The 27,790-nt window shown below is 50.3% G+C and overlaps 1 protein-coding gene across 10 annotated transcripts in view; it reads right to left on the bottom strand.

Annotated features, from left to right (window-relative positions):
* Nucleotides 1–27,790, bottom strand: part of LOC110521081 (myelin transcription factor 1-like protein) — a 152,856-nt gene that overhangs the window by 42,682 nt on the left and 82,384 nt on the right. For 9 of the 10 annotated variants that reach the window (XM_036976123.1, XM_036976130.1, XM_036976122.1 and 6 more), the window contains exons 9-12: nucleotides 27,581–27,671; nucleotides 19,895–20,005; nucleotides 19,357–19,589; nucleotides 16,960–17,267 (exon numbers count right to left, since the gene is read on the bottom strand). In XM_036976123.1, coding sequence (XP_036832018.1) covers nucleotides 16,960–17,267; nucleotides 19,357–19,589; nucleotides 19,895–20,005; nucleotides 27,581–27,671 — 743 coding nt within the window. The remainder of the gene's footprint in view (nucleotides 1–16,959; nucleotides 17,268–19,356; nucleotides 19,590–19,894; nucleotides 20,006–27,580; nucleotides 27,672–27,790) is intronic. The other variant, XM_036976128.1, reaches the window with a different exon arrangement.

Raw genomic sequence — 27,790 nt, 5'->3', positions numbered from 1 at the left:
GACAGATGAGAGAGAGACAAAGCAGAGTGACAGACAGTTTTTTGAGAGAGGGTAAAAGCAGAGAGACAGAGAGAGGGTTGAGAGAGAGATTTCTGAATAAAAGAGGATGTTTGGAGAGGGACATAGCAGAGAGATGGAGAGAGGGTTGAGAGAGAGACAAATCAGATAGACAGCGATAGGTTTGAGAGAGAGACAAAGCAGAGACACATGGAGAGGATTGAGAAGGAGACAAAGCAAAGAGGCAGAGAGAGGTTTGAGAGACAAAGCAGAGAGAGAGAGAATGTTGAGAGAGAGACAAAGCAGAGATAGAGAGAATGTTGAGAGAGAGACAAAGCAGAGATAGAGAGAATGTTGAGAGAGAGACAAAGCAGAGATTGAGAGAATGTTGAGAGAGAGACAAAGCAGAGACAGAGAGAATGTTGAGAGAGAGACAAAGCAGAGATAGAGAGAAGGTTGAGAGCGAGACAAAGCAGAGATAGAGAGAATGTTGAGATAGAGACAAAGCAGAGACAGAGAGAATGTTGAGAGAGAGACAAAACAGAGATAGAGAGACGGTTGAGAGCGAGACAAAGCAGAGATAGAGAGAATGTTGAGAGAGAGACAAAGAGGAGATAGAGAGAATGTTGAGAGAGAGACAAAGCAGAGATAGAGAGAATGTTGAGAGAGAGACAGAGCAGAGATAGCGAGAATGTTGAGAGAGAGACAAAGCAGAGATAGAGAGAATGTTGAGAGAGAGACAAAGCAGAGACAGAGAGAATGTTGAGAGAGAGACAAAACAGAGATAGAGAGAAGGTAGAGAGAGAGACAACGCAGAGAGACAGAGAATGGTTTGAGAGAGAGACAAAGCAGAGAGACAGAGAGAGAGACAGATGAGAGAGAGACAAAGCAGAGTGACAGACAGTTTTTTGAGAGAGGGTAAAAGCAGAGAGACAGAGAGAGGGTTGAGAGAGAGATTTCTGAATAAAAGAGGATGTTTGGAGAGGGACATAGCAGAGAGATGGAGAGAGGGTTGAGAGAGAGACAAATCAGATAGACAGCGATAGGTTTGAGAGAGAGACAAAGCAGAGACACATGGAGAGGATTGAGAAGGAGACAAAGCAAAGAGGCAGAGAGAGGTTTGAGAGACAAAGCAGAGAGAGAGAGAATGTTGAGAGAGAGACAAAGCAGAGATAGAGAGAATGTTGAGAGAGAGACAAAGCAGAGATTGAGAGAATGTTGAGAGAGAGACAAAGCAGAGACAGAGAGAATGTTGAGAGAGAGACAAAGCAGAGATAGAGAGAAGGTTGAGAGCGAGACAAAGCAGAGATAGAGAGAATGTTGAGATAGAGACAAAGCAGAGACAGAGAGAATGTTGAGAGAGAGACAAAACAGAGATAGAGAGACGGTTGAGAGCGAGACAAAGCAGAGATAGAGAGAATGTTGAGAGAGAGACAAAGAGGAAATAGAGAGAATGTTGAGAGAGAGACAAAGCAGAGATAGAGAGAATGTTGAGAGAGAGACAGAGCAGAGATAGAGAGAATGTTGAGAGAGAGACAAAGCAGAGATAGAGAGAATGTTGAGAGAGAGACAAAGCAGAGATAGAGAGAATGTTGAGAGAGAGACAAAGCAGAGACAGGCAGAGGTTTGATATAGAGAGACAGAGGGGAGGTTGAGGGAGACAAATCAGGGGAGAAATAGAGAGGGTTGAGAGAGTCAAAGCAGTGAGACAGAGAGAGGGTTGAGAGAGAGTCAAAGCAGTGAGACAAATAGAGGGTTGAGAGAGAGACAAAGCAGAGATTGAGAGAATGTTGAGAGAGAGACAAAGCAGAGAGACATAGAGAGGTTTGAGAGAGAGAGAGACAAAGCAGAGTGGCAGAGAGAGAGAGAGAGACAAAGCAGAGAGAGAGAGAGAGAGACAAAGCAGAGAGAGAGAGAGAGAGAGAAAGAGAGAGAGAGAGAGAGAGAAGGCTAGAGGTCATGATCAGAATGTTGAGAGAATGTTGAGAGAGAGACAAAGCAGAGATTGAGAGAATGTTGAGAGAGAGACAAAGCAGAGAGACATAGAGAGGTTTGAGAGAGAGAGAGACAAAGCAGAGTGGCAGAGAGAGAGAGAGACAAAGCAGAGAGAGAGAGAGAGAGACAAAGCAGAGAGAGAGAGAGAGAGAGAAAGAGAGAGAGAGAGAGAGAGAAGGCTAGAGGTCATGATCAGAATGTTGAGAGAATGTTGAGAGAGAGACAAAGCAGAGAGAGAGAGAATGTTGAGAGAGAGACAAAGCAGAGATAGAGAGAATGCTGAGAGAGAGACAAAGCAGAGATGGAGAGAATGTTGAGAGAGAGACAAAGCAGAGATAGAGAGAATGTTGAGAGAGAGACAAAGCAGAGATAGAGAGAAGGTTGACAGCGAGACAAAGCAGAGATAGAGAGAATGTTGAGAGCGAGACAAAGCAGAGATAGAGAGAATGCTGAGAGAGAGACAAAGCAGAGATAGAGAGAATGTTGAGAGAGAGACAAAGCAGAGATAGAGATAATGTTGAGAGAGAGACAAAGCAGAGACAGTGAGAGGGGTGAGAGGGAGAGACAAAGTAGGGACAGACAGGGTTGAGAGAGAGACAAAGAAGAGAGACATGGAGAGGGTTGAGAGGGAGAGACAATGCAGAGAGACAGAGAGAGGGTTGAGAGAGAGAGACAAAGCAGAGAGACATGGAAACGGTTGAGAGGGAGAGACAATGCAGAGAGGCAGAGAGAGGTTTGAGAGAGAGACACAGCAGAGAGACAGAGAGAGGGTTGGGAGAGAGAGAGAGAAAGCACAGAGACAGAGAGAAGGTTGAGAAAGAGACACAGCAGAGGCAGAGAAAGGGTTGAGAGAGACAAAGCAGAGAGACAGAGAGAGGGTTGAGAGATTGACAAAGCCGAGAGACAAGGATTGGGTTGAGAGGGAGAGACAAAGCAGAGATAGAGAGAAGGTAGAGAGAGAGACAACGCAGAGAGACAGAGAATGGTTTGAGAGAGAGACAAAGCAGAGAGACAGAGAGAGAGACAGATGAGAGCGAGACAAAGCAGAGTGACAGACAGTTTTTTGAGAGAGGGTAAAAGCAGAGAGACAGAGAGAGGGTTGAGAGAGAGATTTCTGAATAAAAGAGGATGTTTGGAGAGGGACATAGCAGAGAGATGGAGAGAGGGTTGAGAGAGAGAGAGAGAGAGAGAAGGCTAGAGGTCATGATCAGATGAGCTCCTGCTTTTTTCAGCATTTTCTTAAAATAAGATAGATTTAGATAAACTTGAATATTTTGTCAGGAACATATACAGGATGCTACCCTCTACAACATAACCCTCACTTCAAATCAAAACTCAAAATCTACAACCTGATTTTGGACGGAACTACGGAATCACCTTGAAGGTTCACAACTACCAAGGATTATTATTCTATACAGCAAATTCTCTGGAAAACAACAGAAACCTGAAAACACCATCCAACCTGGAACTGAGTAAGTAATGTTTAGTCTGAAACAGTATTTTATTTCCAAAAGCCAAGAAGAAAAATACACTACATTACTTTATAAGGACTGAACTATAACATAATTCTACCAAGAGACAAAGCAGAGTGACAGACAGTTTTTTGAGAGAGGGTAAAAGCAGAGAGACAGAGAGAGGGTTGAGAGAGAGATTTCTGAATAAAAGAGGATGTTTGGAGAGGGACATAGCAGAGAGATGGAGAGAGGGTTGAGAGAGAGACAAATCAGATAGACAGTGATAGGTTTGAGAGAGAGACAAAGCAGAGACACATGGAGAGGATTGAGAAGGAGACAAAGCAAAGAGGCAGAGAGAGGTTTGAGAGACAAAGCAGAGAGAGAGAGAATGTTGAGAGAGAGACAAAGCAGAGATAGAGATAATGTTGAGAGAGAGACAAAGCAGAGATAGAGAGAATGTTGAGAGAGAGACAAAGCAGAGATTGAGAGAATGTTGAGAGAGAGACAAAGCAGAGACAGAGAGAATGTTGAGAGAGAGACAAAGCAGAGATAGAGAGAAGGTTGAGAGCGAGACAAAGCAGAGATAGAGAGAATGTTGAGAGAGAGACAAAGCAGAGACAGAGAGAATGTTGAGAGAGAGACAAAACAGAGATAGAGAGACGGTTGAGAGCGAGACAAAGCAGAGATAGAGAGAATGTTGAGAGAGAGACAAAGCAGAGATAGAGAGAATGTTGAGAGAGAGACAGAGCAGAGATAGAGAGAATGTTGAGAGAGAGACAAAGCAGAGATAGAGAGAATGTTGAGAGAGAGACAAAGCAGAGATAGAGAGAATGTTGAGAGAGAGACAAAGCAGAGACAGGCAGAGGTTTGATATAGAGAGACAGAGGGGAGGTTGAGGGAGACAAATCAGGGGAGAAATAGAGAGGGTTGAGAGAGTCAAAGCAGTGAGACAGAGAGAGGGTTGAGAGAGAGTCAAAGCAGTGAGACAGATAGAGGGTTGAGAGAGAGACAAAGCAGAGAGACAAATAGAGGGTTGAGAGAGAGACAAAGCAGAGATAGAGAGAATGTTGAGAGAGAGACAAAGCAGAGAGACATAGAGAGGTTTGAGAGAGAGAGAGACAAAGCAGAGTGGCAGAGAGAGAGAGAGAGACAAAGCAGAGAGAGAGAGAGAGAGACAAAGCAGAGAGAGAGAGAGAGAGAGAGAGAGAGAGATACAAAGCAGAGAGCGAGAGAGAGAGAGAGAGAGAGAGAGAGAGAGAGAGAAGGCTAGAGGTCATGATCAGATGAGCTCCTGCTTTTTTCAGCATTTTCTTAAAATAAGATAGATTTAGATAAACTTGAATATTTTGTCAGGAACATATACAGGATGCTACCCTCTACAACATAACCCTCACTTCAAATCAAAACTCAAAATCTACAACCTGATTTTGGACGGAACTACGGAATCACCTTGAAGGTTCACAACTACCAAGGATTATTATTCTATACAGCAAATTCTCTGGAAAACAACAGAAACCTGAAAACACCATCCAACCTGGAACTGAGTAAGTAATGTTTAGTCTGAAACAGTATTTTATTTCCAAAAGCCAAGAAGAAAAATACACTACATTACTTTATAAGGACTGAACTATAACATAATTCTACCAAGCTTGATACAGCTTCAATTAGCACTGACATGTCAAGTGAGAGGTGTCAAAGCCCTTTAGCCCAATAATGGCAGGAGAGTCACACAGTCTACTCCAACCAAATGGAGAGGCCTTATAAGCTGCCTCCTGCTGTTCAGAGGTAATTCAAATACAGTACCCTGTGTATGTAAAGAATGATAAGGCAAGAGAAGATTGCAAAATTAAGCTCCTTATGGAAAATCAAGAGACACTTTTTGCTGACTGTCACGTTCTGACCTTAGTTCCTTTGTTTTGTCTTTGTTTTAGTTTGTTCAGGGCGTGAGTTCCACACGGAACTGTTTCGGTTTTGTTATTTCACGTTGTCGTTTATTGTTTTGCTCAGTGTTCATTATTATTATTAAAGAATATGGACACTTACCACGCTGCGCATTGGTCCTCCAATCCTTCCTACTACTCCTCTTCGTCAGAATCACAATCGTTACACTGACTATAACAAAAAATGGGAACATCAGCAACCTTATCTTCCACACAAACCATCCCCTGGCATGGCACTGTGCTATATTAGCACACTACCCCTTTATTAAGAGAGGGGGTGTTAACGAGGGGTGGAAACTCAGGATACTTGACAATGAGGACTCTGAGTCAGCTAATATAAATCTCTGGAACAGTAATGGTACAGGGCAACCCCAAACAGTTTCAGCTTGACTTTCACCTAATCAAAGAATTAGCCCAACAGGAGACGCTCTCCCTTGAGAAAGATACCCCCACCCCGAGTGGGTCAGACCAGACCTCTTCATTATATAACTCCACAGACGAGCCACTCCCAGCCGAAAGTCAACCTCCCAGCACAGAGTACTACCCCCTCATTGAAATGAAGGATACATTTACCCAGCTGGAGGTAAGGCAGGTGGAGCTGGAACAGCAGGTGATCACACTCCAGTCAGCACAGACCCAGACAACAGTCCAGCACAACAACACCCCCTTAACCAGACCCGGAGATCTGGAGGTGGAGAGAGACATATCTGCACTGGACTCTTGTAAGACAACTTCAACAGGAGAAAGAGCAGGAGCAGGAGAAGAACAGAGCACTAGAGGAGAGGAGCAGACTGCTGGAGGAGAGGTTGAGGGGGATATTGTGTGACTGAGAACAACCCACTAGAGAGGTGGCCACCCCCACAGAGAAGCCAGTAGAACAGCCCACCTCAGCACCCAACAAAAGTCTCGACACCACAGCAGAACAGTCCACACCAGACCCTGACCATAGCGTCGACATCACAGTAGAACAGACAAATCAAGCCCAGGGGCTCTCACCCCCCCTGAGCACCCCCCCCCCCGTCAGCCACCCTGATAGCCCTTCTGACAACCCCCCCACACCCACTGAGAACAAATGGGAAACATATACAAGAAAAAAAAACTTTTTCCAAAATGCAGTGTGTCTAAACTCTGGTGTCCAAACACCCAGCGCACCCTAGACCTTCTGTCTGAGGACCAACTAGGTTCACCTAGCCACATAATAATACACACAGGCACACACTACCTGAAAGCACAGCAGGAAAGGGTGGCCACAGCACTGAAGGGAGTGATTGAAAAAGCTTCTTCTACTTTCCCCAACGCACAAGTGGTTATCTCCACCCTCCTACCACGAAAATACTTCCCCCTGCCACAATTTCCTGTGACTGTGCCTCAAAACCAAATGTTTTCCTGGCCCACCACTCCACCCTGGACTTGAACAGCCTCTATGACCAGGTCCACTTCTACAAGGCAGCAGTGACCCCCTTCGCCCGGACTCTAAAGGACATCGCTCTCAAATGTATCCCCAACACTTCACACAGGAGCAACAGATCAATAGACACCTCGCCCAGACCAGCGAGACACCCTCCCAAACCTGCGGGACCCCCCCCGGACCTACACATAGAGGACCCACGCCAAGAGGACTTACATCCAGACCACAGCACCACCAGCCACATCCATACCCCCACCCTAACCAATCAACACCCCCCCACGTCAACCATGCCCACACCCCATTTAGGCCCCTTCAGATCAGACCTATGCCCCTCCTGCCCACCCCATGCACCCCACCCCCGCAAAGAGGGCCTCAACATGGAAGTCACACATACGCCCAGGCAGTGAGCGGGCAAACAGGCCCAACCACCACTCTTACACTAGCCCAAGCCAATGGCATGTACCAGATGCTCAGCAGGCTCTGCTCAGACTTGCTGGTCTGAGGCCAAACCACACGACCAACAACATTGGACACTTTATGGAACACAAAGCCTTCACTATATCATCCTGGAATTTCCAAGGCCTGAGGTATTCTGCCTTTGGCCTAAAGAGCAGGAACCTGGACTTCACCAAAGAAATCGGTAATACAGACATTGTCATCCTGCAAGAAACCTGGTATAGAGGATACGGAGACACTGGTTGCCCTCTAGGTTACAGAGAGCTGGTAGTCCCATCCACCAAACTACCAGGTGTGAAACAAGGAAGGGACTCAGCAGGTATGCTAATTTGGTATAGAGCAGACCTAACTCACTGTCATGACTTCCGCCGAAGTTGTTCCCTCTCCTTGTTCGGGCGGTGTTCGGCGGTCGACGTCACCGGCTTTCTAGCTGCCACCGATCCATGTTTAATTTTTCCTTTTGTTTTGTCTGCTTACACACCTGGTTCCCATCTCCTGATTATGTTCCTTATTTAACCCTCTGGTTTCCCTTTCTGTTTTGTGCGTGATTGTCTTTCGTGTGTTGGAGTTCGTATCCTGTTTTGTCTTTGTTTTATAGCTGGATTTCTGTTCCGTTCTCGGATTGAGTAAATACAGTGGTTTTTACTCAGTGGTTTTTACTCTTACCGGTGTCCTGCGCCTGACTCCTTCACTATCCTCTAGGTAGACTCTGACAGAATCACGCACCAAAATACATGGAGTCAGCAGGTGCAGCCAGCCCTCCGCTTCAAATGGAGGAGCGCGTTCAGCAGCACATTCATGCGCGTTCAGCAGCAAACCATGGACCGATGGGAGAGAGGGGTTTTTCCTGTGAACCTTGTGTCTCCTCAGGTTCCACCACTACTTACCGTGATGTCCGCCTCTCCATCATCAGGATCCGGTGGGATTCAGCTCTCTCTCCCGAGGGCGTATGATGGTGTCCGGCCAGCTCCTTCGGGACGCGAGAGAGTGAGCGCCCTTATCTCCTGTCTGACCGATAAAGCCCTGGAATGGGCCAACACCATCTGGGGCAGGGAAGGTCAGACGTTGGATGACTATGAGGAGTTCGCCCGCCGTTTCCGGGTGGTATTCAATCATCCCCCGGAGGGGAGAGTGGCGGGGGAACGCCTATTTCATCTACGTCAGGGGATGAGGAGCACTCAAGATTTTGCGCTGGACTTTAGAACTCTGGCGGCCGGCGCGGGATGGAATGAGCGGGCCATGATCGATCACTACAGGTGTAGCTTACGAGAGGATGTTCGTCGGGAGCTAGCCTGCAGGGACACCACCCTTACACTGGACCAGCTGGTGGACTCATTGATCCGGATGGACAACCTGTTGGCCTCCCGCGGACGTTCTGATCAGGGTCCATCAGTTCCATCCCCCAGCGCTCCTGATCCAACTCCTATGGAGTTGGGAGGCGCTGCAACGAGGGGGACCGGAGGGGGGACCATTCCCTGCACCAACTGTGGCCGCAGAGGGCACACTAATGGTCGGTGCTGGGGGGACAGTCGTCCTTTGGGGTCGGGGCTAATTAGGGAGGTCACAGCTCTGCTCACTATGATAACGCAGGAGAATCATAGGGAGCGAATTAGTCTCTTCCTCATCGACTCTCCTGCATTCCCTGTTGTCTTGGGGATTCCCTGGTTGGCTTCGCAACGTCCCACTATTTCGTGGCAACAGAGGGCTCTCAAGGGATAGCCATCCGTCAGTACTCAGGGAGGTGTGTAGGTGTTTCCTTAGGTGCGTAGGTGTTTCCTTAGGTGCCACTACGGTGTAAAGTCCAAACCAGGTCTCCACCATGCACATTCCCCCCAAATATGCCGATTTGGCACTCGCCTTCTGTAAAAAGAAGGCGACTCAATTACCACCCCATCAACCGGGGGATTGTGCGATAGATCTCTTGGTAGAAGCTGCACTTCCCAGGAGTCACGTGTATCCTCTGTCACAGGAGGAGATGGCGGCTATGGAGACATCTCTGGGACAAGTATACATTCGGCCTTCCATCTCACCTGTCTCCTCGAGTTTCTTTTTTGTGAAGAAGAAGGATGGAGATTTGCGCCCGTGTATTGATTATAGAAGTTTAAATAAGATCACGGTAAAATACAGTTACCCGCTACCGCTCATAGCCAGTATGACCGAGTCATTACACGGGGTGCGCTTCTTCACAAAATTGGACCTCAGGAGCGCTTATAACCTGGTGCGTATTCGGGCGGGAGATGAGTGGAAGACAGCATTTTGCACCACTTCTGGGCATTATGAGTACCTCGTCATGCCGTACGGGTTAATGATTGCTCCATTAGTTTTCCAATGCTTTGTAGATGAGATTTTCAGGGACCTGCACGGCAGGGTGTAGTGGTGTATATAGATGACATTCTAATATACTCCGCTACATGCACCGAGCATGTGTCCCTGGTACGCAGGGTGCTTGGTCGACTGTTGGAACATGACCTGTATGTCAAGGCTGAGAAATGTCTGTTCTTCCAACAGTCCGTCTCCTTCCTAGGGTACCGCTTTTCCGTGTCAGGGGTAGAGATGGAGAATGACCGCATTTCAGCCGTGCGTAATTGGCCGACTCCAACCACGGTAAAGGAGGTGCAGCGGTTTTTAGGGTTTGCCAACTACTCCCGGAGGTTTATCCAGGGTTTTGGTCAGGTAGCGGCTCCCATTACCTCACTGCTGAAAGGGGGACCGGTGCGACTGCAGTGGTTAACTGGGGCGGACAGGGCTTTTGGTCACCTGAAGGCTCTGTTTTCCTCGGCTCCCTTGCTGTCTCATCCTGATCCCTCCTTAGCGTTCATAGTTGAGGTGACGCATCTGAGGCAGGGATTGTGCTGTCAGGGGCTGTGATGTCTCACAGCTCGGATACGCCACTAAGTCTTTGCCCCTGTGCATTCTTTTCGAAGACGCTCAGCCTGGCGGAGCGAAACTATGATGTGGGGGACCGGGAGTTGTTGGCTGTTGTCAAGGCTCTGAAAGCGTGGAGACATTGGCTTGAGGGGGCCAGGCACCCTTTTCTCATTTGGACTGACCACCGCAATCTGAAGTACATTCGAGCAATGAGGAGACTGAACCCTCGCCAGGCAAGGTGGGCCATGTTTTTCACCCGCTTTTCTTTCACCCTCTCCTACAGACCAGGTTCCCAGAATGTTAAGGCAGACGCACTGTCCCGGATGTATGACACAGAGGAGTGGTACGCAGATCCCGCTCCCATTATTTCAGCTTCTTGCCTGGTGGCACCAGTGGTGTGGGAGGTGGACGCAGACATCGAACGGGCGTCACGTTCAGAGCCCACTTCTACCCAGTGTCCAGTTGGGCGTAAGTATGTTCCGTTCGATGTCCGCGATCGCTTGATCTGTTGGGCCCACACTTCACCCTCCTCTGGTCATCCTGGCATCGGTCGGACAGTGCGCTGTCTTGCTGGGAAGTACTGGTGGCCCACGTTAGCCAAGGACGTGAGGGTTTATGTGTCCTCCTGTTCGGTGTGCGCACAGTGCAAGGCACCTAGGCACCTGCCCAGAGGAAAATTACAACCCCTTCCCGTTCCACAACGACCGTGGTCACACCTCTTGGTGGATTTCCTGACGGATCTTCCACCCTCGCAGGGTAACACCACAATCCTAGTCGTTGTGGATCGGTTTTCTAAGTCCTGCCGTCTCCTTCCTTTGCCCGGTCTCCCTACGGCCCTACAGATTGAGGAGGCCCTGTTCACCAATGTATTCCCGCACTACGGGGTGCCTGAGGATATAGTTTCTGATCGGGGTACCTAATTCACGTCTAAAGTCTGGAGGGTGTTTATGGAGTGCCTGGGGGTCTCGGTCAGCCTTACCTCAGGTTTTCACACAGAGAGCAACCGGCAGGTGGAGAGAGTCAACCAGGAGGTGGGTAGGTACTATTGCCAGGACCGGCCGGGGGAGTGGGCGGTGTTTCTCCAATGGGCAGAGATGGCTCAAAACTCCCTCCGCCACTCCTCCACTAACCTGTCACCTTTTCAGTGTGTGCTAGGTTACCAACCGGTCCTGGCACCATGGCATCAGCGCCAGATTGAGGCTCCTGCGGTGGATGAATGGTTTCGACACTCGGAGGAGACATGGGTCGCTGCCCATGTGCGTCTGCAAAGGGCCATCAGGAGATGAGAGCCGACCGCCATCGCAGTGAGGCCCCGGTGTATGCACCGGGGGGTTGGGTCTGGCTCTCGACCCGGAACCTGCCCCTTCACCTGCCCTGCCGGAAGCTGGGTTCGCGGTTTGTGGGGCCATTCAAAGTCCTGAGGAGACTGAACGAGGTTTGCTATAGGTTAAAGCTCCCCCTGATTACCATATTAACCCCTCGTTCCGTGTGTCTCTCCTCAGGCCGGTGGTGGCTGGTCCGCTCCGGCAGTCTGAGGTGCGGGAGGTTCCCTCCGGACATCGAGGGGGCCCCGGCGTATACAGTATGAGCCGTCATGGACCCAAGACGTCGGGCCAGAGGCCTTCAGTACCTCGTGGAGTGGGAGGGGTAGAGAGATGCTGGGTACCGGTGGGGGACATCCTGGACCCATCGTTACTCCAGGAATTTCACCGACTCCATCCAGATCGCCCTGCGTCTCGTCCCTCGGGTCGACCCGAGGCCGGTGTACTGTCATGACTTCCACCAAAGTTGTTCCCTCTCCTTGTTCGGGCGGTGTTCGGCGGTCGACGTCACCGGCTTTCTAGCTGCTACCGATCCATGTTTCATTTTTCCTTTTGTTTTGTCTGTTTTACACACCTGGTTCCCATCTCATGATTATGTTCCTTATTTAACCCTATGGTTTCCCTTTCTGTTTTGTGCGTGATTGTCTTTCGTGTGTTGGAGTTCGTATCCTGTTCTGTCTTTGTTTTACAACAGGATTTTTGTTCCGTTCTCGGGTTGAGTAAATACAGTGATTTTTACTCTTACTTGTGTCCTGCGCCTGACTCCTTCGTTATCCTCTAGATAGACTCTGACACTCATTCCATTAAATGAATCAAAACTGGAACATTTTACATTTGGCTAGAAATTCTAAATTAACAGAGAAAAATTTCATCCTGTGTGCTACCTATATCCCCCCAATAGATTCCCCATACTTGAATGAAGACAGCTTCTCCATCCTGGTGGGGGAAATCAATCATTTCCAGGCCCAGGGACATGTACTAGTCTGTGGTGACCTAAATGCCAGAACCGGACAAGAACCTAACACCCTCAGCACACAAGGGGACAAACACCTGCCTGCAGGTGACAGCATTCCCTCCCCCATATGCCCCCTAGGCACAACTATGACAACATAACCAACAAAAATGGGTCACAACTCCTGCAGCTCTGTCACACGCTGGGTGTGTTCATAGTCAATTGTAGGCTTCGAGGGGACTCCTATGGTAGGTACACCTATAGCTCATCTCTTGGCAGTAGTAATGTAGATTACTTTATCACTGACCTCAACCCAGAGTCTCTCAGAGCCTTCACAGTCAGCCCACTGACACCCCTATCAGACCACAGCAAAATCACAGTCTACTTGAACAGAGCAATACTCAATCATGAGGCATCAAAACCAAAGGAACTGAGTAACTTTAAGAAATGCTATAGATGGAAGGAATGCAGTTTGGAAACCTACCAAAAAACAATTCGGCAACAACAAATTCAATCCCTTTTAGTCAATTTCCTGGGTAAAACGTTCCACTGTAATAGTGAAGGTGTAAACTTGGCAGTAGAAAATCTTAACAGTATATTTGACCTCTCAGCTTCCCTATCAAATCTAAAAATCTCAAATAAAAAACTGAAGAAAATGAACAACAATGACAAATGGTTTGATGAAGAATGCCAAAATCTAAGAAAGAAATTGAGAAACCTGTCCAACCAAAAATGTTGAGACCCAGAAAACCTGAGTCTATGCCTTTACTATGGTGAATCACTAAAACAATACAGAAATACACTACGGAAAAAGAAGGAACAGCACGTCAGGAATCAGCTCAATGTAATTGAAGAATCGATAGACTTGAACCACTTCTGGGAAAATTGGAAAACACTAAACAAACAACACGAAGAGTTATCTATCCAAAATGGAGATGTATGGGTAAACCACTTCTCCAATCTTTTTGTCACTATAACAAAGAATAAAGAGCAAAAACATATACAGGATCAAAAAACAATCTTAGAATCAACTATTAAAGACTACCAGAAGCCACTGGATTCTCCAATTACCTTGAATGAGCTTCAGGACTAAATAAAAACCTTCCAACCCAAAAAGGCATGTGGTGTTGATGGTATCCTTAATGAAATGATCAAATATGCAGACAACAAATTCCAATTGTCTATACTAAAACTACTAAAATACTAAGACTAAGTCTTTAACATTATCCTTAGCTCTGGCATCTTCCCCAATATTTGGAACCAAGGACTGACCACCCCAATCCACAAAAGTGGAGACAAATTTGACCCCAATAACTACCGTGGGATATGCGTCAATAGCAACCTTGGGAAAATCCTCTGCATTATCATTAACAGCAGACTAGTACATTTCCTCAATGAAAGCAATGTACTGAGCAAATGTCAAATTGGCTTTTTACCAAATTACCATACAACAGACCATGTATTCACCCTGCACACCCTAATTGACAACCAAACAAACCAAAACAAAGAAAAAGTATTCTAATTTTTTGTTGATTTCAAAAAAGCCTTCGACTCAATTTAGCATGAGGGTCTGTAATACAAATTGATGGATAGTGGTGATGGGGGTAAAACATACAACATTATAAAATCCAGGTACACAAACAACAAGTGTGAAAATAGGCAAAAATAACCCCACAAATTTCTTCCCACAGGGCCGTGGGGTGAGACAGGGATGCAGCTTAAGCCCCACCCTCTTCAACAGATACATCAACAAATTGGCGCAGGCACTAGAAAAGTCTGCAGCACTCTGCAACACCTCACCCTACTAGAATATGAAGTCAAATGTCTACTGTTTGCTGAGGATCTGGTGCTTCTGTCACCAACCAAGGAGGGCCTACATCAGCACCTAGATATTCTGCACAGATTCTGCCAGACCTGGGCCCTGACAGTACATCTCAGTAAGACCAAAATGTTGGTGTTCCAAAAAAGGTCCAGTCGCCAGGATCACAAATACAAATTCCATCTAGACACTGTTGCCCTAGAGCACACAAAAAACTATACATACCTTGGCCTAAACATCAGCGCCACAGGTAACTTCCACAAAGCTGTGAACGATCTGAGAGACAAGGCAAGAAGGGCATTCTATGCCATCAAAAGTAACATAAAATTCGACATACCAATTAGGATCTGGCTAAAAATACTTGAATCAGTCATAGAGCCCATTGCCCTTTATGGTTGTGAGGTCTGGGGTCCGCTCACCAACCAAGACTTCACAAAATGGGACAAACACCAAATTGAGACTCTGCATGCATAATTCTGCAAAAATATCATCCGTGTACAACACCAAATAATGCATGCAGAGCAGAATTAGGCCGATATCCACTAATTATCAAAATCCAGAAAAGAGACGTTCAATTCTACAAACACCTAAAAGGAAGTGATTCCCAAACCTTCCATAACAAAGCCATCACCTACAGAGAGATGAACCTGGAGAAGAGTCCCATAAGCAAGCTGGTCCTGGGGCTCTGTTCACAAACACAAACAGACCACACAGAGCCCCAGGACAGCAGCACAATTAGACCCAACCAAGTCATGAGAAAACAAAAAGAGAATTACTTGACACATTGGAAATAATTAACAAAAAAACAGAGCAAACTAGAATGCTATTTGGCCCTAAACAGAGAGTACACAGTGGCAGAATACCTGACCACTGTGACTGACCTAAACTTAAGGAAAGCTTTGACTATGTACAGACTCAGTGAGCATTGCTATTGAGAAAGGCTGCCGTAGGCAGACATGGCTCTCAAGAGAAGACAGGCTATGTGCACATTGCCCACAAAATGAGGTGGAAACTGAGCTGCACTTCCTAACCTCCTGCCCAATGTATGACCATATTAGAGACACATATTTCCCTCAGATTACACAGATCCATAAAGAATTTGAAAACAAACCCGCTTTTGATAAACTCCCTTATCTACTGGGTGAAATACCAGTGTGCCATCACAGCAGCAAGATTTGTGACCTGTTGCCACAAGAAAAGGGCAACCAGTGAAGAACAAACACCATTGTAAATTCCTTCCATATTTATGCTTATTTATTTTCCCTTGTGTCCTTTAACCATTTGTACATTGTTACAACACTGTATAAATACATAATATGACATTTGTAATGTCTTTATTGTTTTGAAACGTCTGTATGTGTAATGTTTACTGTTCATTTTTATTGTTTATTTCACTTTTGTATATTATCTACCTCACTTGCTTTGTCAATGTTAACACATGTTTCCCATGCCAATAAAGCCCCTTGAATTGAATTGAGTGAAGTGGATACTAATTTATCCTCCTTCTTGGCCCACTCTGCAGCCCACACTGTCTTTAAGAGGAGATGAATGTACAGAACATGGAATATCCCCGCGGCGCTCTAGTGATGATTATGGTGATGATGGCGATGATGATGCTGGCGATGATGATGAGGATGATGGTGATGGTTCGCACAGAGACGGACTGCCACAGAGCAAGACCATGTCCTCACAGAGAGGTCACTCTCTCTCACTGTCGCCTCCACAAAGGGGTATGATCACAAGAGAAAGACATGGGTAAGAAAGCGAGAGCGAGAGAGAGAGAGAGAGAGAGAGAGAGAGAGAGAGAGAGAGAGAGAGAGAGAGAGGCAACTGAAATCATCGATCCATTCCAGGCTGTCTGAAAAAGCCAAGGGCTCCACTCCATCGTGCCCACAGTGCATATATTTCTCCCACAGCCTCAGATGCTGTACTGCTCTCATGGATGTGCCTGGCCCTCCACAGTGTAATGAATGGGACACATAATCACAGGATGCTAGGCCAGGCTTCATTATTCTGTGATAAGCAAATCAGCAATGCCTAAATCAAGTGGCATAGAAAGGCATCTGACACCTAGCCTTGTGGATGAGGCTCTGACTCATTGCTGACTGGATCAGACAAGGGCCCACTTTTCACTTGAACTGACTAATATCCTTATTGTATAGAAGATATAATACACATGTAGTCTGATAGATTGAAATAGCATTAAAGAAAGCATGAAAGATAGGGGAAAGAAATAGACAAAGGGATAGGGTTGGAGAGAGATAGAGAGTGAGAGAAAGAAGGGCAGAGAGATGGAGAGAGAGAAGGAAAGAGAGGTGCAGAGAGAGAGACGGTGTAGTAGAGAGAGAGGTGTGGTAGAGAGCAACAGAGAGAAGGTGTGATTGACAGAGAGAGAGAGAGAGAGAGAGAGAGAGAGGTGTGGTAGAGAGAGATAGAGAGGTATGGTAGAGAGAGACAGAGATAAGGTGTGATTGACAGAGAGAGAGAGAGAGAGAGAGAGAGAGAGAGAGAGAGAGAGAGAGAGAGAGAGAGAGAGAGAGAGAGAGAGAGAGAGAGAGAGAGGTGTGGTAGAGAGAGAGAAGGTGTGGAATAGAGAGAGAGAGGTGTGGTAGAGAGAGAGATAGAGAGGTGTGGTAGAGAGAGAGAAGGTGTGGTTGACAGAGAGAGAGAGTGACAGACAGCAACGCAGCACCCGAGACCTGCTGGGGAGTGTGGGTGAGGATGAGTCTGGGCTGCAGCCCTCCCTACCTGGGAGAGGAGATCCTGGGGCTTGCCTCCCAGGCCATGGGGCATTTCCCTGCAGCGCGTGGACAGGTTGAGGATGGCCGTGGCGGCCATGTGAGCAGCCTCTGTATCCTGTGTGTAGTCAAAGCTGCTCTTACTGCAGGTGCTGCTGGCGCTGCTGCCGCCCCCTCCTCCTCCCCCTCCGCAGCTCAGACTGCTGCTGCTGGGAGCGTATCTGCTCGTCGTGCTGCTGGGAGCGTATCTGCTCGTCGTGCTGCTGGGAGCATAGCTGCTAGTCGTGCTGCTGGCTGGGCTCTTACAGTAGTGCTTGGCTGCAGGGAGGGAGCACAGTGGACAGTTCATACACATACATACGTAACACAACATACGGAACACGACATACGGAACACGACATACACATTGGAACATATGGAACACAACATACGGAACATGACATATGGAACACAACATACGGAACACGACATACAAAACACAACATACAAAACACAAAATACAGAACACAAAATACAGAACACACAAGAAGGACAATACATTATACATGTACACACACTCATACAGTACATGTATACAGAACATGAATACAGAACATATATACAGATCACTCATACAGAACATGTATACAGAACACACATACAGAACACACATACGTAACACTCATACAGAACATGTATACAGAACACACATACAGAACACATATACAGAACATGTATACAGAACACTCTTACAGAACATGTATACAGAACACTCATACAGAACACACATACAGAACATGTATACAGAACACACACACATAACATGTATACAGAACACTCATACAGAACATGTATACAGAACACTCATACAGAACACACATGCAGAGCACTCATACAGAATATGTATGCAGAACACTCATACAGAACGTGTATACAGAACACACATACAGAACACTCATACAGAACACTCATACAGAACACTCATACAGAACATGTATACAGAAGACTCATACAGAACATGTATACAGAACACACATACAGAACACTCATACAGAACATGTATACAGAACACTCATACAGAACATGTATACAGAACACACATACAGAACACACACACAGAACACTCATACAGAACACTCATACAGAACACACATGCAGAACACTCATACAGAACATGTATACAGAACACTCATACAGAACACACATACAGAACATGTATACAGAACATGTATACAGTAACAGACAATAATGATACCAAAGCAGAAGGCCAGATTTTACCCCCCAAATATGAAATATTGAAATGGAGATGTATAGAAAGACATGACATATACATTTAGAGGACACAGACAGACAGGCAGACAGGTAGACAGGTAGACAGGCAGGCAGGCAGGCAGGCAGGCAGGCAGGCAGGCAGGCAGGCAGGCAGACAGACAGACAGACAGACAGACAGACAGACAGACAGACAGACAGACAGACAGACAGACAGACAGAGAGAGAGATAGATAGATAGATAGATAGATAGATAGATAGATAGATAGATAGACAGACAGACAGACAGACAGACAGACAGACAGACAGACAGACAGACAGACAGACAGACAGACAGACAGAAAGATAGATAGATAGATAGATAGATAGATAGATAGATAGATAGATAGATAGATAGATAGATAGATAGATTAATAGATAGATAGATAGATAGATAGATAGATAGATAGACAGAAAGATAGATAGATAGATAGATAGATAGATAGATAGATAGATAGATAGATAGATAGATAGATAGATAGATAGATAGATAGATAATTACTAACACCTACAGGGAAGTCTTTCAATGGAAGGTTTGCTCCATGGTGAATGCTGTGTGAGAGCAAATGATTGTGCTCTTGGTTGGAGAAAGAGGAGAGGGTGACAGAGATGGAGAGCACGAGGAGAGAGCTAGAGGGAGAGAGAGAGCGCGCAAGCAAGAGGGATGGGAGTGGTGTGAATATGGTCTTGGCAGTAAGGGCTTGCAGGCAGCAGAGTGTGTGAGTGAGCGGGGAATGCAGAAGCCCTGAACGCATCCACATTACAGGGAGCTGAGACAAAAACCTTCCAACCAGCAGCTCCAAAATGAATCAAACAAATGGATTGTGTTCTATGTTCATTTCCAATCCAGATTGGGGTTGTTCTCTCTAATTGTGAAGGATGCAAAATCAAATTGATGGAAATAAAAACATTGGTTTTAGGCATGCACATATACTGTATTTCAATAGTTCATCTGCGTTGTATGAGTGTCGAGTCTATCGCTTGTTCAACATATTTACAACATTGTCAAAGCACAGATCTAGAATCTGGGAATGTGTGTGTGCGTTCGTGTGCGTGTGTTCGTGTGTGTGTGTGCCAACATGCATGCGTGCATCAGAGCGCACAAGCAGTCGTTCCCTACCATCATATCCCTTGGGTGAGGTGTCCGTGTCCCGTCCGTGGGCCTTGGGGGCCTGGCCTGTCTTCCCCCTGCTGTAGACGTGGTGCTGGCTGTCGTAGCCTTGGCCGTAGTCGAAGCTGGTCTTGGAGTACTTCTCCAGCTCCTTGGCCAGGTTGGAGCGCGGCGTGCTGGTGGACACGTTATTTTTGTAACCGTACTGTGGGATCTCCAGCTGTTTCACAAAGCACATTGGCCTGGAAGATAACCATGGACAGGGGGGGGCGTGTTTGTGTACACGCGGTGAGAGCGGTCTGACTGTCTGACTGCATGGTGTACGTCCTCACTGAACCACTAGGGGGACTTCATTTGTAAGAGCATGAATCATAAGCGCTGCTACGGTAGGCATTCTATTGTTCTTTCTACATCTACATGAAGTAGGATTTGAAAGCAGAGAGAGTGATGGAGGCCAGTGTTTACATTCACGGCTACAGGGAATGCACTGGGATGAGCGGGGAGGCTGGGGGAGTGGTGGTCATGTGATGAAGGTGTGAGTGAGTACCTCAGCACACGATCTGAAGCCTGGCTGGACTTGGGGCCCCCGTCACATGGGATGTGCTTCTCCTGGACTTTAACCATCTTCTCTGCAGCGGCGATGGGGCACCCCGAGAGACTGCAACAGCATTCACACAATGGAGTGAGGCCTAATTAGCCAGAACACACACACACACATGTACTGTATGCTCGCACGCACGCACACACACACACACACACACACACACACACACACACACACACACACACACGTGCCTACACTCTGCCTCTCCGATAACAGACACGTCCTTTCAATCAACTAAATTTGGCTTTGATTTAAACAGAATTGCACATTTTAAGCTATAAAATGGAGCCCCACGTATGAATTATGTATTTCCTATGGCCTAGTTTTTTATTGCAAAGCCGGAGCTTTGCAGATACATATTATTGGCTGCCTGGGTATGAGGGGCTGCTGAGCTTCAGAGAGATTCCCTCAGCTAGATACTGCAGTCCTTTCAGAGGCATTCTGGGTAGGCTCAGTGGGGAGAACTGATTAACCACCATGCCAGCTACTGTACTCCCTTCTCTCCTCCTCACCTCCTCTACATCTACATGCCTTCCCCTGTTGTCCTCTCCTCCTCTCCCCCTCTCACCTCTCATCCTCACCTCCTCTACATGCCTTCCCCCTGTCGTCCTCTCCCTCTCCCCCTCTCGCCTCTCGTCCTCTCCTCTACATGCCTTCCCCTGTCGTCCTCTCCCTCTCCCTCTCTCGCCTCTCGTCCTCTCCTCCTCTCCCCCTCTCGCCTCTCGTCCTCTCCTCTACAAGCCTTCCCCTGTCGTCCTCTCCTTCTCTCCCCTCTCGCCTCTCGTCCTCTCCTCCTCTCCCCCTCTCTCCTCTCGTCCTCTCCTCCTCTACACGCCTTCCCCTGTCGTCCTCTCCTCCTCTCCCCCTCTCGCCCTGTAGTCCTCACCTCCTCTCCCCCTCTCGCCCTCTCCTCCTCTCCCCCTCTCGCCTCTCGTAAACTCCTCCTCTCCCCCTCTCGCCCTGTCGTCCTCACCTCCTCTCCCCCTCTCGCCCTGTCGTCCTCTCCTCCTCTCCCCCTCTCGCCTCTCGTCCTCTCATCCTCTCCCCCTCTCGCCCTCTCGTCCTCTCCTCCTCTCCCCCTCTCGCCCTGTCGTCCTCTCCTCCTCTCCCCCTCTCGCCTCTCGTCCTCACCTCCTCTACATGCCTTCCCCTGTCGTCCTCTCCCTCTCCCCCTCTCGCCTCTCGTCCTCTCCTCTACATGCCTTCCCCTGTCGTCCTCTCCCTCTCCCTCTCTCGCCTCTCGTCCTCTCCTCCTCTCCCCCTCTCGCCTCTCGTCCTCTCCTCTACAAGCCTTCCCCTGTCGTCCTCTCCTCCTCTCCACCTCTCGCCTCTCGTCCTCTCCTCCTCTCCCCCTCTCCCCTCTCGTCCTCACCTCCTCTCCCCCTCTCGCCCTGTTGACCTCTCCTCCTCTCCCCCTCTCGCCTCTCGTCCTCACCTCCTCTACAAGCCTTCCCCTGTCGTCCTCTCCTCCTCTCCCCCTCTCGCCTCTCGTCCTCTCCTCCTCTCCCCCTCTCTCCTCTCGTCCTCTCCTCCTCTACACGCCTTCCCCTGTCGTCCTCTCCTCCTCTCCCCCTCTCGCCCTGTCGTCCTCACCTCCTCTCCCCCTCCCGCCCTCTCCTCCTCTCCCCCTCTCGCCTCTCGTAAACTCCTCCTCTCCCCCTCTCGCCCTCTCGTCCTCTCCTCCTCTCCCCCTCTCGCCCTGTCGTCCTCTCCTCCTCTCCCCCTCTCGCCTCTCATCCTCTCCTCTACAAGCCTTCCCCTGTCGTCCTCTCCTCCTCTCCCCCTATCGCCTCTCGTCCTCTCCTCCTCTCCCCCTCTCTCCTCTCGTCCTCTCCTCCTCTACACGCCTTCCCCTGTCGTCCTCTCCTCCTCTCCCCCTCTCGCCCTGTAGTCCTCACCTCCTCTCCCCCTCTCGCCCTCTCCTCCTCTCCCCCTCTCGCCTCTCGTAAACTCCTCCTCTCCCCCTCTCGCCCTGTCGTCCTCACCTCCTCTCCCCCTCTCACCCTGTCGTCCTCTCCTCCTCTCCCCCTCTCGCCTCTCGTCCTCTCATCCTCTCCCCCTCTCGCCCTCTCGTCCTCTCCTCCTCTCCCCCTCTCGCCCTGTCTTCCTCTCCTCCTCTCCCCCTCTCGCCTCTCGTCCTCTCCTCTTCTCCCCCTCTCGCCTCTCGTCCTCACCTCCTCTCCCCCTCTCGCCCTGTCTTCCTCTCCTCCTCTCCCCCTCTCGCCTCTCGTCCTCTCCTCTTCTCCCCCTCTCGCCTCTCGTCCTCACCTCCTCTCCCCCTCTCGCCCTGTCGTCCTCTCCTCCTCTCCCCCTCTCGCCTCTCGTCCTCAACTCCTCTACATGCCTTCCCCTGTCGTCCTCTCCTCCTCTCCCCCTCTCGCCTCTCGTCCTCACCTCCTCTACATGCCTTCCCCTGTCGTCCTCTCCTCCTCTCCCCCTCTCGCCTCTCGTCCTCACCTCCTCTACATGCCTTCCCCTGTCGTCCTCTCCTCCTCTCCCCCTCTCGCCTCTCGTCCTCTCCTCTACAAGCCTTCCCCTGTCGTCCTCTCCTCCTCTCCCCCTCTCGCCTCTCGTCCTCTCCTCCTCCCCCCCTCTCTCCTCTCGTCCTCATCGTCCTCTCCTCCTCTACACGCCTTCCCCTGTCGTCCTCTCCTCCTCTCCCCTCTCTCGCCCTGTCGTCCTCACCTCCTCTCCCCCTCTCGCCCTCTCCTCCTCTCCCCCTCTCGCCTCTCGTAAAGTCCTCCTCTCACCCTCTCGCCATGTCGTCCTCACCTCCTCTCCCCCTCTCGCCCTGTCGTCCTCTCCTCCTCTCCCCCTCTCGCCTCTCGTCCTCTCATCCTCTCCACCTCTCGCCCTCTCGTCCTCTCCTCCTCTCCCCCTCTCGCCCTGTCGTCCTCTCCTCCTCTCCCCCTCTCGCCTCTCGTCCTCACCTCCTCTTCATGCCTTCCCCTGTCGTCCTCTCCCTCTCCCCCTCTCGCCTCTCGTCCTCTCCTCTACATGCCTTCCCCTGTCGTACTCTCCCTCTCCCTCTCTCGCCTCTCGTCCTCTCCTCCTCTCCCCCTCTCGCCTCTCGTCCTCTCCTCTACATGCCTTCCCCTGTCGTCCTCTCCCTCTCCCTCTCTCGCCTCTCGTCCTCTCCTCCTCTCCCCCTCTCGCCTCTCGTCCTCTCCTCTACAAGCCTTCCCCTGTCGTCCTCTCCTCCTCTCCACCTCTCGCCTCTCGTCCTGTCCTCCTCTCTCCTCTCATCCTCACCTCCTCTACATGCCTTCCCCTGTCGTCCTCTCCTCCTCTCCCCCTCTCGCCTCTCCCCCTCACCTCCTCTACATGCCTTCCCCTGTCGTCCTCTCCTCCTCTCCCCCTCTCGCCTCTCTTCCTCTCCTCTACAAGCCTTCCCCTGTCGTCCTCTCCTCCTCTCCCCCTCTCGACTCTCGTCCTCTCCTCCTCTCCCCCTCTCTTCTCTCGTCCTCTCCTCCTCTACACGCCTTCCCCTGTCGTCCTCTCCCTCTCCCCCTCTCGCCTCTCGTCCTCTCCTCTACATGCCTTCCCCTGTCGTCCTCTCCCTCTCCCTCTCTCGCCTCTCGTCCTCTCCTCCTCTCCCCCTCTCGCCTCTCGTCCTCTCCTCTACAAGCCTTCCCCTGTCTTACTCTCCTCTCCCCCTCTCGCCTCTCGTCCTCTCCTCCTCTCTCCTCTCGTCCTCTCCTCCTCTACACGCCATCCCCTGTCGTCCTCTCCTCCTCTCCCCCTCTCGCCCTGTCGTCCTCACCTCCTCTCCCCCTCTCGCCCTCTCCTCCTCTCCCCCTCTCGCCTCTCGTCCTCTCCTCTAAATGCCTTCCCCTGTCGTCCTCTCCCTCTCCCTCTCTCGCCTCTCGTCCTCTCCTCCTCTCCCCCTCTCGCCTCTCGTCCTCTCCTCTACAAGCCTTCCCCTGTCGTCCTCTCCTCCTCTCCCCCTCTCGCCTCTCGTCCTCTCGTCCTCTCCCCCTCTCTCCTCTCGTCCTCTCCTCCTCTCCCCCTCTCGCCCTGTCGTCCTCACCTCCTCTCCCCCTCTCGCCCTCTCCTCCTCTCCCCCTCTCTCCTCTCGTCCTCTCCTCCTCTACACGCCTTCCCCTGTCGTCCTCTCCTCCTCTCCCCCTCTCGCCCTCTCCTCCTCTCCCCTTCTCGCCTCTCGTAAACTCCTCCTCTCCCCCTCTCGCCCTGTCGTCCTCACCTCCTCTCCCCCTCTCGCCCTGTCGTCCTCTCCTCCTGTCCCCCTCTCTCCTCTCGTCCTCACCTCCTCTCCCCCTCTCGCCCTGTCATCCTCTCCTCCTCTCCCCCTCTCGCCTCTCGTCCTCTCCTCTACAAGCCTTCCCCTGTCGTCCTCTCCTCCTCTCCCCCTCTCGCCTCTCGTCCTCTCGTCCTCTCCCCCTCTCTCCTCTCGTCCTCTCCTCCTCTCCCCCTCTCTCCTCTCGTCCTCTCCTCCTCTCCCCCTCTCGCCTACGTCCTCTCCTCTACAAGCCTTCCCCTGTCGTCCTCTCCTCCTCTCCCCCTCTCGCCTCTCGTCCTCTCCTCCTCTCCCCCTATCGCCTCTCGTCCTCTCCTCCTCTCCCCCTCTCGCCTCTCGTCCTCTCCTCTACAAGCCTTCCCCTGTCGGCCTCTCATCCTCTCCCCCTCTCGCCTCTCGTCCTCTCCTCCTCTCCCCCTCTCGCCTCTCGTCCTCTCCTCCTCTCTCCTCTCGTCCTCTCCTCCTCTACACGCCTTCCCCTGTCGTCCTCTCATCCTCTCCCCCTCTCGCCCTCTCGCCTCTCGTCCTGTCCTCTACATGCCTTCCCCTGTCGTCCTCTCCCTCTCCCACTCTCGCCTCTCGTCCTCTCCTCCTCTCCCCCTCTCGCCTCTCGTCCTCTCCTCCTCTCTCCTCTCGTCCTCTCCTCCTCTACACGCCTTCCCCTGTCGTCCTCTCCTCCTCTCCCCCTCTCGCCCTGTCGTCCTCACCTCCTCTCCCCCTCTCGCCCTCTCCTCCTCTCCCCCTCTCGCCTCTCGTCCTCTCCTCTACATGCCTTCCCCTGTCGTCCTCTCCCTCTCCCTCTCTCGCCTCTCGTCCTCTCCTCCTCTCCCCCTCTCGCCTCTCGTCCTCTCCTCTACAAGCCTTCCCCTGTCGTCCTCTCCTCCTCTCCCCCTCTCGCCTCTCGTCCTCTCCTCCTCTCGTCCTCTCTCCTCTCGTCCTCTCCTCCTCTACACGCCTTCCCCTGTCGTCCTCTCCTCCTCTCCCCCTCTCGCCCTCTCCTCCTCTCCCCTTCTCGCCTCTCGTAAACTCCTCCTCTCCCCCCTCTCGCCCTGTCGTCCTCACCTCCTCTCCCCTCTCTCGCCCTGTCGTCCTCTCCTCCTGTCCCCCTCTCTCCTCTCGTCCTCACCTCCTCTCCCCCTCTCGCCCTGTCGTCCTCTCCTCCTCTCCCCCTCTCGCCTCTCGTCCTCACCTCCTCTACATGCCTTCCCCTGTTGTCCTCTCCTCCTCTCCCCCTCTTGCCTCTCGTCCTCTCCACCTTCCCCTGTCATCCTCTCCTCCTACCCCCCTCTGCCCTCTCCTCCTCTTCTTCTACCCCCGCTCCATCTCTCATACTCTCCCTCTCTCGCCTCTCGTCCTCTCCTCCTCTCCCCCTCTCGCCTCTCGTCCTCTCCTCTACAAGCCTTCCCCTGTCGTCCTCATCCTCCTCTCCCCCTCTCGCCTCTCGTCCTCTCCTCCTCTCCCCCTCTCTCCTCTCGTCCTCTCCTCCTCTACACGCCTTCCCCTGTCGTCCTCTCCTCCTCTCCCCCTCTCGCCCTGTCGTCCTCACCTCCTCTCCCCCTCTCGCCCTCTCCTCCTCTCCCCTTCTCGCCTCTCGTAAACTCCTCCTCTCCCCCTCTCGCCCTGTCGTCCTCACCTCCTCTCCCCCTCTCGCCCTGTCGTCCTCTCCTCCTGTCCCCCTCTCTCCTCTCGTCCTCACCTCCTCTCCCCCTCTCGCCCTGTCGTCCTCTCCTCCTCTCCCCCTCTCGCCTCTCGTCCTCACCTCCTCTACATGCCTTCCCCTGTTGTCCTCTCCTCCTCTCCCCCTCTCGCCTCTCGTCCTCACCTCCTCTACATGCCTTCCCCTGTCGTCCTCTCCTACTCTCCCCCTCTTGCTTCTCGTCCTCTCCACCTTCCCCTGTCATCCTCTCCTCCTACCCCCCTCTGCCCTCTCCTCCTCTTCTTCTAACCCCTCTCCATCTCTCATACTCTCCCCCCTCTCCCCCTTACCTCCTCTCCTCCTCTACCCTCTCTCCACCTCTCGCTTTCTCCTCCTCTTCTTCTCCTTTCTCCCTCACATTTTCACCTTATAGATGCCTCTTTATACACATACAAACCAGTCTCTTTCACATACAAACCAGTCACTCTCACATACAAACCAGTCACTCTCACATACAAACCAGTCACTCTCACATACAAACCAGTCACTCTCACATACAAACCAGTCACTCTCATATACAAACCAGTCACTCTCACATACAAACCAGTCACTCTCACATACAAACCAGTCACTCTCATGTACAAACCAGTTACTCTCACGTACAAACCAGTCACTCTCATATACAAACCAGTCCCTCTCACATACACACCGGCACTGCTTTTGTGTGAGAGATGAATGTGGTCTCTGGGCCTCTCCTAATAGTTTCATATCCGTGCCATAAATAAAACATTGATACAGCCGGAACACACACACAGTCACAGACAGACACACGCAGATTTCAAAGTGGTGAGGACCGTGTGACAAACTGACAGGACTGCTGTCAGTATCATCGAGTTTCCATGACAACAGCGAGGAGGAGAGAAATGAGAGACACGTACAGAATTCTCTCTTTTTTTCATACGTCTTGCTATGCACTGCTCCCCAACACTACTAATGACTACACGGTGTGCGTGCCAGTCCCAAAGGACGTGTTCTATATAACATAGCCTCCAGCAACTGGGGATGGTAAGGGAGGTGTGTGTGTGTGTGTGTGTGTGTGTGTGTGTGTGTGTGTGTGTGTGTGTGTATCGTGTATTCGTAGTGTATGCATTGTGAGTGTTATTGTCTAGGTACCTATATACAGTATGTACAGAACATTGACTAACTAACTTGTTGGAAAGGTGGCATCCTATGACGGTGCCACGTTGAAACTCACTAAGCTCTTCATTAAGGCCGCTCTACTGCCAATGTTTGTCTATGGAGATTGTGTGCTCAATTTTATACACCTGTCAGCAATGGGTGTGGCTCAAATAGCCGAATCCACTAATTTGAAGGGGTGTCCACATACTTTTGTATTTGAAGGGGTGTCCGTGGTGTACAGTATATACATTATGTATAGGTGTGTGTTTGTGTGGCGCAGTATGCAGAATGTACTCATCTTAGCATCCTCCAGGCTTTGTGCTGCTCTACTGGGAAACTGTGGCTCAGCCTCTAAACCCACCTAGCTACAAACAATAGATTCCTGACCCTGAGATGCACTGGTAGCCAGTGACTATGACAACCCCACATATTCCTCTTTTTTACTTTTTTTCTGTCTTTACATCCTGAACAAAGAGATCAGACTATAAATGTAGCTATTCCATTATTTATTATTTTCTCTCCCAGTGCATGCCCTGCCTGGTTGCCAGCCACTCACCTGCGGTGGGAGTTCCTGTTGCTATTGACATGGCCACGCCCCGAGCAGCCAGGAGTAGGGCACTTTAGAACATTTTCATACATTGCAAGAACTTAGGACAGACAGGGAGAGGTGAGAGAGACAGCGAGGGGTTAGGAGCACCCAGAGTCAGTGGTTATTGTCCAATTATAATTTGTTAGTGAGCAGAAAAAGTGTCATGCACTGTTACGG

The sequence above is a fragment of the Oncorhynchus mykiss genome, chromosome 4, assembly GCF_013265735.2.
Source record: "Oncorhynchus mykiss isolate Arlee chromosome 4, USDA_OmykA_1.1, whole genome shotgun sequence".
In the NCBI taxonomy this organism is placed as follows: domain Eukaryota; kingdom Metazoa; phylum Chordata; class Actinopteri; order Salmoniformes; family Salmonidae; genus Oncorhynchus; species Oncorhynchus mykiss.
Note: the sequence above shows the minus strand (reverse complement) of the source record. Positions and strands in the feature narration are given on the sequence as shown.